At 32.2% G+C, this 10,385-nt stretch overlaps 1 protein-coding gene across 1 annotated transcript; it reads right to left on the minus strand.

The window, feature by feature from the left end:
* Positions 1 to 1,967: 1,967 nt before the first annotated feature.
* LOC105117854 (uncharacterized) lies at positions 1,968 to 2,781 on the minus strand. Its single transcript, XM_011015629.1, has one exon. The coding sequence runs from the start codon at positions 2,673 to 2,675 to the stop codon at positions 1,977 to 1,979; it is 699 nt and encodes a 232-aa protein (XP_011013931.1). The 5' UTR covers positions 2,676 to 2,781; the 3' UTR covers positions 1,968 to 1,976.
* Between the last annotated feature and the right edge of the window lie 7,604 nt (positions 2,782 to 10,385).

The raw sequence follows: 10,385 nt of genomic DNA on the forward strand, positions 1-10,385 counted from the left end.
CTTCCGATCTGAAAGAGTGGAAAGAGAAGCACCTCTCGTTATAAGAGGAACCAATGACAAATAGGTTTGATCTACCATTAGACTCTGTATCTGGCCTGCATCCTTAGACCCACTGTCGGGTAATCTCCCATCTCGCACTTGACTTTCTGAGTCAAGTTCAACATCCTTTTTTCTCATTCTTGATTAATACATAACAGTACTGGATAGGCGAGCTGAACATCATCTGGGCCTTCACAAGATCCATCTGTACTATCTTCGCCAACACTTTTTAAACTTGCATCCCTCGGTTCATCACCACATTCCATAAATCCAATTAACACAATCTTCCATAGGACTGGGAAACTTCTCATTCAAGCTTTGAGATCTCTTAGAAGAAGAAGAAGAAACATCTTTTCTTGCTTACTTCTCTTTAGGTTTTTTCTTATCCACCCAGCTTCGATTAACTTCTGGGCAAGGTTCTTTTGTTTTTTTTATAGAATAGACTGAACCCTCTATATCAACACTTACAGTTCTGGCAATAAACTCCATTAACGAAGTAACTAATAAAATCCTGCCTGCACCAAACTTTAGCTTCTTGTACCGGGAAGTATCAAGAGTAATAAATCTCCCCACAAGGAAGCTGATAAACAGAAAAAAATTATCTCCCCGTGCTTGAAAAGGAACACCTTCAACCCTCTCCCCATGCAAATTTTATTTTTAAAAGCTAAATTTAATAAATAACAATAAATAAAAAAATCAAGATAACTCATGTCATCTTTAGAAGTAATGAAAAATTCTATAAAAATAAATTTAATGTAGAATGATGAAATAAAAAATCAATTAAAAAAATTATCAAAGTGAAAAAACAATAATAAGAAAAATAAAAATCAAATATGATAAGGAAAAAATGAAGGATAATAAAATTGGAAGAAAAATTCAATTTTAAGAACCATCTTAAATAAAATAAATAACAATAAAAAATAAAAATCAAATTTGATATAAAAATAAAAAAGGTTGAAACTGAAAAAAGATTTTAATTTGTAAATTATTTCAATTAAAATAAATAATAAAAAAAATCAAAATTAAAAAAAAAATCAAATTGAAAGGTTGCTTTGAAAATTTGGAAATTCTAATGCGAAAATTAAAAAGAAAAAAAAATGTTGTCAGTGCCAACCGAAGTTCCATTGGTTACACGTATTGTTAAAAGATAAAAAGGTAACCGAGATGATTAAAACCCTCAATAAAAATCAATGTTTGGTCACCACACGATCCCTCACTCATCGTCCAAATGGTGCAGGGGTATCCCACATTCATTGTTTGTGATAAACACTTTTTATTTTTAAATAATATTTTATATTTATTAAAATATCAAGTTATCTATTATTCAACTTAATTATAACTAAAAAATTAGAATTAAAATTTGAAAACAACCCTAGATGCTAGTTCAAAAGATTTATATTTTAAAAGTAATTAAATTATTTTACTGTAATTTAAATAATGAAAATGCAAAAAAAACTTATAAATATCTATTTAAAAAATTGAATTTAGGGGTAATTCATTGATTTACCCGTGTTTTAAAAATATTGAAAAGATCATCCTCTCTCCAATCAATTTGACAACGGCTTTGGGATCACAGGAAAAGACCATATTACTCCATTAAAAGTCTTAATAATTTGTTTTCTAAGAGAAGAATATTGTTATTTTACTATTCGGATCCATAATGATTTATATTTGGCATACAGTAATAAAAAAAATCTTAGCAATTATAGTTTTTTTTAATTTTAAAAGAAAACAAGGATAAAGATTGAAAGATCGAGAATTTTAATTATAGCTATAATTAAGAAAAGAAAAGAAAAAAGCTGATGAAATCAAAGCTTAATAACTGATTAAATTGTTTCAAACATAAGCGGTATACAAACAATCCAATCCTTAGCATTTTAGAGTTGGCTAAAACCTAAACAGGACACAGAAAAGCTAGTTGGTGCTGATGATCATGTTCACAAGTATTCACAGGGCATATGATAGCGGCAAAGAGGACACATGTGACTAGTTTGCAACCACTTAACAATGCAATCTGAGTGATAGACATGCGAGCACGGCATCCGAATTGCTTCACTCCCTGCGTCAATATCTTCCATACAAACAGTGCAGTCTCTCGCTGACGCCGAGGCGTCCAAAACCACCCTTTCCAATGCATCAATAGAGGACTTGGTGGCCGGGATTGGCTTCGCCTCAACCTCCATTGACTCCCTCTCAGCTCTACCAATATCATCTTCTTCATTACGAAGTCTAGCTTCATGATAGACTGTCTTCCGTATTGCGACAAGCATGAGCACGCCGTTACAAGTATCAATGCCGTGCGCCTTGGTTGCAATTTCGATTAGTATCTGTGATATCTTGATTCCAGGGATGCCGATGTCGGTCAAGATCCCTTTGAAATCATTGATGTGATGACACAGTGAATCTCCAACCGGAATGTGAATAATTTTGCGGCTTATGGACTCGGGTCTTCTATCTGTTGCGGAGAACGCCACTCCATGAAGAGAGTAGTAGATCGGTCGCTTGTAAAGCAAGAAGTTCACAGGAAACGTTGCTGGTACCTTTTGTAGTGGTTGGTCACAATTGACGTGTTGTGAGTTTCTATTTGTTTTGGGTTTTAATCTGACAATAAAGTCGTAATCGATGTGAGTGTCCATGGTTGAGTTGGGAGAGAAAGAAGGGCAGTAGGGTTTGTGAGAAAACGAAGAAGGTAATTAAGACAGCGAATCTAGCAGCTAGGGTTTGTGGAAATACATGACTCTTTGTTTGTGGATTTATAGGCATAGAATATCGGTTGACAGATGTTTTTCCTGGTTAGAAAAGGATTCCTGATTCCTTAAGGATTTCTCAAAGGTCGGCTAGCTGAATTGATGAGGTGAATTCCTGGTGACAAGCAGTAGATAAGGCAGCATATTCAATGCAATCTGAAAGATAACACTCAATCGAAGGATTTAGCTAGTCTTGTGCACAAACGCTTGGCCAATCAACCATGCCCTTAGAGTAAAAGAAATGAACAAATTGAAAAATCGGGCTAGTTGTTTCGACATGATCTGATCCAACACAAGCGCCTGGTTGTTTCAATTCAATCTTTAATGCTTGAAACATTAACCTCTTGGGCTTATAAACTGATAATAAAGAATATTTTAGAATTACCTTTAATTATCACAATCACAGTAATTAACAATTATATTTAAACTAGTGATTTGAAATAGTTTTTGCTTTTTAAATAAATTTTTATATACATGTTAATAATATTTTTTTATTTTTTAAAAATTATTTTTAATATCAGCATATTAACATAATTCAAAATATTAAATTATATTAAATTTTAACCAAAAAAAATTAACTTTTAAAAAACATAGTTCAAACTGTTGCTAAACCCATTAATTAGCGTGGTGCGCCGCGCTAACAAGCGCAAAAGCATCACTTGAGACTCTATGAGAGATACGATCTTTCAAGGTCCACTGCTTGGGCTGTTTGAATATTAAACATTGGATGCTTAGTAAAAACAATCATGTCAAACTAAGAGAATCACAAGAAAAGCATCGCAAATTTTACAGAAGCCGGCGCCGGCCACCTTGTGAGAACTACAACAACAGTGAATTTAGGATTTATTTCTTGGTTTCATCATTAACAATGGAAAATTGTAGTATAAATAGAAGTGCTAGACATGAGAGTCTGTAACCCACAAAACTGAAAAGAATAAACTGAGTATCTACTAGAGAGGAAGGAAAACACACATTTCTTAAAATGGCCCAGGGAAACCGGAGAAGTCCTTCTCCATCTTTTCAATCATATCAGCCTTTGTTTTGAGCTCAATCTTGGTTCTCTCCTTTCTCCTCATTATCTCCATGGCTGAAAGTCGCATTCTTGGCAGTAAGTACTTTAGATAGCATTAAATACTAACTTATGTTTTCATGAAATATATTGACTTCATTTTCTTTCAAATGTTAAACAATGTCTGATGAGCAGCTGCTGGTTTCTCCGCCAAAAGTACCCCAGAATGTGATGAAGTGGTTGGAGCAGCTAGTGGAGACACTTGTTTTGCCATTGCACAGTCCTTTAATTTGACAGCTGCATCCTTTGATGCTATCAACCCCAATCTCAACTGCAATGCTCTCTTTGTAGGACAGTGGCTCTGCGTTGCAGGGTCGGTCTAAGTTGCCGAGTTATTGGTGACTCCATTTAGTTCAAGAAGCACTGCCTTTACCCCGAAGGGCTGATTGTTTGCTTCGCTTTCAATTATCACTTAGCCTTTTTTCAATCTTGTGATTCCAAAAGGATGTTGAGATATGAAAGATTCTCATTAATGTATGAGAATCTTCCTTCACATGAATAAGAATAAAATGCTTTCCATTTCATTTTTCAGGAAAAAAGTAAACCAGACATTAGATATGAAGGCCAGATCGAACTACATCAATTTTGAATTATATTGTTTCTGTCAGTTGTCAAGATCCCATGTTCGTTATATCTTGTTTCAACATAACTAAATCTAAGCAAAACGCTCGATGCACACAGAAATTATCAAACGATATAGAATTGTGAAGCATGCTGTTCAGCTTGGAAACTGTTCTTAAGTCCTTCACCCATCACCATACTCTTTGCATGCATATTGTCATTTTCTCAACATGCAGGAGATGAGCAACAGCAATAAGAATGAGAATCTTCCTTCACATGAATAAGACTAAAATGCTATCCATTTCTTTTTTCTGGAAAAAAGTAAACCAGACATTAGATATGAAGGCCAGATCGAACTACATCAATTTGGAATTATATTGTTTCTGTCAGTTTTCAAGATCCCATGTTCGTTAGATCTTGTTTCAACATAACTAAATCTAAGCAAAACGCTCGATGCACGCAGAAATTATCAAAGGATATAGAAATGTGAAGCATGCTGTTCAGCTTCGAAACTGTTCTTAAGTCCTTCACCCATCACCACACTCTTTGCATGCATATTGTCATTTTCTCAACATGCAGGAGATGAGTAACAGCAATAAGATAAATCTGATTCCAGAAAGCTTTTAGTTATCTATACTTCTTTTTTCCCATGTCTGATATCCAAAGACAACTACATTTTGTACCTATCTGATTTAAAGCAGAGTGAAAAAAGGAAAAGAGAAAATGAAATGAAACTATGTTAATTAATTTGATGTGCAACGTAATTGCTCAATGACTTTTGTGAATCTTGCACAACAAACTACAATGGGACAGACAAGAAAAGTGACTAACCTTATGAGAAGTCCTTCTCCATCTTTTCAATTGTTCAAAGTTCTTAAGAGATCTGCTTTTTAATATGCTTTTCTGAGTGGATCTCTGTAAGGAAATTGGGATCAGTTCTGACTACTTACTCTGCTTTCTTGTTTTCATCAGATACAGAAAATAAATCAGGAAAAAGTCCGTGGCGATTTGCCAAAATTAATTATGAATGTTGTCCCAACATGTTCAGATTTCAGCAAAATATGATTTTGCTAGATTTCTTGCGGAAGCCTTTCTTCCTAGGATCAGCAATCAAATTGCCCACAGAACAAATAAATGTGAGAATTATTTAATATTCAACTTGGTGAGATGTTAATAACTCTATAAAAAATGAATATTTTTTTATTAAATTATATTTTTAATTAATTTAATATTAAATAATAAAATTAAAAACAAAATTATACTAAAAAAAGAGGTGAATTAACTCAAGTTTACCTATCACACATGAATTATAAGACTTAGATAAATATTTAAAAAGTAAATTTAAAAAAAAATTCAACTCCCAATCAACTCTATATTAAATGATGAAATAAAAAAATTAATTAAAAAAATAAAAAATTATCAGAGTCAGCTTGAGTCAATTGACCAAACCATGATCCTAGTTATGAAATTAAAATAACTTCACAAAATACAAACTAAAATAAATTATGAAACTTAATTTTTAATCAACTATATTATTGAAGGATTGAATTGAAAAAAAATCATCTAAAAAAACTGGAGTAAGAGGTAAATAAGATTGTGATAACTTAATAGAAAAAATAAAAAAAATAATTATTAAACTCAATCACCAATTAATCCAATGTAAAATAATTAAATTTAAAAACAAATCAAATAAAAAATGGCTTAAGTAAACCAAAATTAACCTGCAAAAACTAGGTCAGAAGACTTTGATAATTTTATATAAAGTAAATTAAAAAAATTATAAAGTTAATTTTTTAATAAATCCAATTTGAAAAAAAAAATGTCCTATTAAAAAAAAATAAAAAAAATCCCAAATCAATCTAGCTAACTCATGAAATCTATGATATAGATCATGGAATTATGATAATTTCATAAAAAAATTAAAAAATAATTATAAAGTCTAATAATTAGATCAATTATAAAGGATAAGGTTGAGAAAAAAAGTTATAATAATAATTCGAATCAATATAGTTAACTAACAAGACTCGAGATTTGAGTCATGAAACTAAAATAAATTTATAGAAAATAAATCAAAATAAATTATGAAATTCAGTACCGGTTGGTTAAAAAATAAGAGAAATAAAGAAACCCTCGATTTATTTTTATTTTTTGAAAATCATAGTAAAATAAGACTTAATATTTCATTTTTCATTTCTAGGCTTTTTTAGTATATGTGTCAATCCATCTTCATTTTTTATAATTATACTAAAAAAAATTAATTTAAGCTAAATATTTAAACTACTAAATGAGAAATTAAAAATAAATTTATATTAATTCTTTAATATTGTCTATGTATTTAAACTCAAGTTAAGGATTTTTAATCGCTATTACATATACTTTACTAAGTAAGAAGTAGCACTTGACATACTTATAATCGAAAACTAATGTTCTATTGATGTAATCATCATTATTATGGTGAGGAATATAAACATTTTTATGATGAAGGGAAATATAGTTATTGAATTCGTTTTTAATTTGTTTAGTTGATCTTAAAAATATATTATTTAAAATTTAAATTGATATAGGTTAGATTTTAATTTAAATTCCAAAATATATTGATTTGATCAAATTGACCTAACCCAACTTGAGCAACACTATAATACTTTTAAAAATACAAAAAAAAATTAATTTAAATTAACTTATAACCCATAAATTAACCTAACAACTAGTAATCATGAGCAACACTGAAAAACCGGTTCCAACAACTATCAGGAGGAATACAAGATTTTTTAGGGTGATCTCCTAAATGATTTTTTTAATTAATACATTTGATTATTATTATTATATAAGCTTGGGAACATTATTATTATTATTTTTAAAAAATCCATTATATCTATGTGATCGTTACTACATCGGTCATATTTGGTGCGAGATATCCAAAGAACAAAGAGTAAGAGGACACATGCTTATTTTATAGATTACAGCCGGCCCCTTGGACGAAACTAACATAACAATGATTTTTGGTTAAACTAACATAACAATGATTTTTGGTTTGTTCTTGGCTTCATCAATGCACATTGTACAATAAATATGAGGCATATGGGAAGTCATATCTCACTGCAAATACAATCCACCATTGGAGAGGGGGAGAAAAGGAAAAGAAAGAAAAACATTGAAATGGCAAACCACAAGTCAGCCTTGTTTCTCAGCTCAATTTTGATGCTCTCTCTTCTCCTCATTTTCTCCATGGCTGAAAGCCGATTTCTTGGGTGTAAGTATTTCATATTAATATTCTTTATAATACCAGTGGATTGACAAAAGTGAGATTCCATAATATTTTCTTATGTTATATGCTTTTGTGTGAAGTCATTTAATCAACTTTCATGAAGTGTTGGCATTAATCTTTTCAATGTTAAAAATCAATAAGCAGTGGCAGGTTCTTTCAAGGCCAAAACCCCAGAATGTGATGAAGTGTTTGGAGTAAGCAGTGGACAGACTTGCTTCGACATTACACAATCATTCAACTTGACCACTGAGTTATTTGATTCTATCAACCCTAACCTCAACTGTGATGCTCTCTTTGTGGGTCAGTGGCTGTGTGTTGCTGGATCAGCTTAAAGACTAAATTAACAAGTTGCTGCTGATCATTTACTTGTTCTCTCCAAGGCATCTCGGAAAAAATATATTGCATGACAGTATGGATAAGGAGATGAAGAACTCCATTTAGTTCCTTTGTTGATTTATGTTTTTCTTTTAAAACTATAAATTACGTCTTGTTGTTGATTTATCAGTAAACTTTGTTCTTGTTTGGAAAATGCGTTATGACAATAAGAAAACAGAAGGCCCTTCAAATTGCAACAACCATTGCTCTTGGATTCTTTGGATTATCCAAAAATTACAGTTCCTCCTTATTCCCTTAATTCCCTTAAGGTAGATCATAACCAAAAAAAAACAAAAAAACGGAATATTATTATCATTATTATTATTATTATTATTAATGTATTTTCTTCTTCATAGATCACCTTATCGATATATAAACCATCATGAAGACATCATGAGAAGTATCAATGCCAAAATCCCTATATGAAATTTCGGGTAGCATCTCTGATTGCTTGTTTTTAGGGATGCCCATGACCTCTTAAACATTGCTGTTTGCAAGCAAGCCGTTCGTTTCGCAAGTTGGTCTGCCATCTAATTTGCCTCCTCTCTACTGGTTTTGGAGAATTGTTGTGTCTGCCTTGAATCTGAGTTGAGTTGTTTTCCCACACCATAATTATCTTGAACCAAGCATAGCACCATGCATCCTCAGTTTCCAGTTTGATAGCCTTCTTCTTCTTCTTACTTCTGCTTTTTCTTTCCTTTTGAGTATATGTTTTGTAGATAGATTTCTTTTTCATTTTGACTAGTCTTTTCTGTTGGGAATTCCGACTGGTGATATATTAATATTTGCTCATAGGAGAAGAAGCACACTGAGACACGGTATTTTACATGGTTCGGCAAACCGTCTACATCCACGAGAGAAGTCATTGCATTATGTAGGGAGAGTACAAGATTTACAATAATAGAGAAGGAGGAATCATCTCCTCTTTGACAACTCTCAACCTCACTCTATTTCTCTCTTTTTAGTGCTGTAATGGCAGTCCACTCTCTCCTACATTTCTCATATCTTTGGCTCTTTTCCTTTTCATATTTTGCTCTCTCATATATGTCTCTATTTATAGGTATTCATGGAGGCTCTTCTTGGTTTGTTGTCAACATTGGTGGCCATCAACTCTAGCTTATTCAACAATAGTGGCTGCCAATAGTCAATGGTCAATGGTCAATGGTTGGTGCCTTCCATTTGTTGCACATGAAATGGCAACCAACCTAACAATCACCCCCTTTGTCATTCATGTGAGGCAACTGTCCTCTTGCTTCTTCAACACAAGCTTACATCTTGCAGCTCTTCCAAACTTTCCATTCAGAGAGCGTTTGTGACCAAGTTTACAGGTATTTGCCAAACCTTTCAATTATCAGAGTAACTAAAGCACACCTTTTTTCACACAAAAGGATCATTATAACCAGATGGTCTGCCACATCACATCTGAATAGTGTTAACGCTTGTCTCTGGAACAACATTCCCCTTCGAGCGTGTCGCACGTCGGAAAATTCGCGAGGCATCTGCTGGCGATTTTTTTGTTTGTGTTTTTGCTTGGTTCTTTTGGAGTCGCCACCTAGTATTATGGTTACTAGGAACCTATGATCTGCGAGAGTCTAAGTAAGGGACTGGTTGTGCAAGGGGAAGACACATCACCCCCGGTGCACCCTACCTCAAGTAAGCTGCATTGTTGTTCAATTAATTTTCTAGGTCAGATTTCTATGGTCTTTCCTAAGGTTTAAGGCAGATCTCCCTCTATGAGGGAGTCTTTATCTTATTAGGTTAAATCTTATCCATTCTGAAGTCCAAATTTTAAAATTGCTGTTATTTACACCTTGTATCTTTAATACCCGAGAGTGTACTTTATCATGTAATTTTACACCCCATAAATATTAAAGCCTACATCTTAATCATAAAAAAAAGGGGGAGGGGGTAAAAAGGAAAAAAGGTTTTTGATAGTTTGGCCAAACCTTAATGGATAATAATAAACTAGTTATGATATCCATTTTTTTATATTTAAATCGTGAGAAAGATGTAATTTTTTTTTTGAAACATGCTTGAAAAATTCTTTAGGATTTGGCCGTATGCAAATAAATATTTGTTTGAATTGTTTTTGTTTTTTTGTTTTTGAATATTTCAGAGAAAACCGAGGTTTTAATATTGGACTTGTATCTTACAATGTAAGTATACAACCCAATATTAAGCAAATTTGGTAGAAAAATATTTAAGAAAATCACAAATGTTTTGAAATGAATTTAAAATATTTTTTTTTATTTTTTTTTTGAATTCTTTTTATTTGAGTGAAAACCGGGTATTTTAATACCGGACTTGTATCTTAGCATGTAAGTATACA

Source organism: Populus euphratica, unplaced genomic scaffold, assembly GCF_000495115.2.
Source record: "Populus euphratica unplaced genomic scaffold, PopEup_1.0 scaffold1522.1, whole genome shotgun sequence".
Taxonomy (NCBI): domain Eukaryota; kingdom Viridiplantae; phylum Streptophyta; class Magnoliopsida; order Malpighiales; family Salicaceae; genus Populus; species Populus euphratica.

What these genes read in the sequence shown, in the direction of transcription:
- LOC105117854 (XM_011015629.1), bottom strand. Translation starts at nt 2,675, where the DNA reads ATGGACACTCACATCGATTACGACTTTATTGTCAGATTAAAACCCAAA.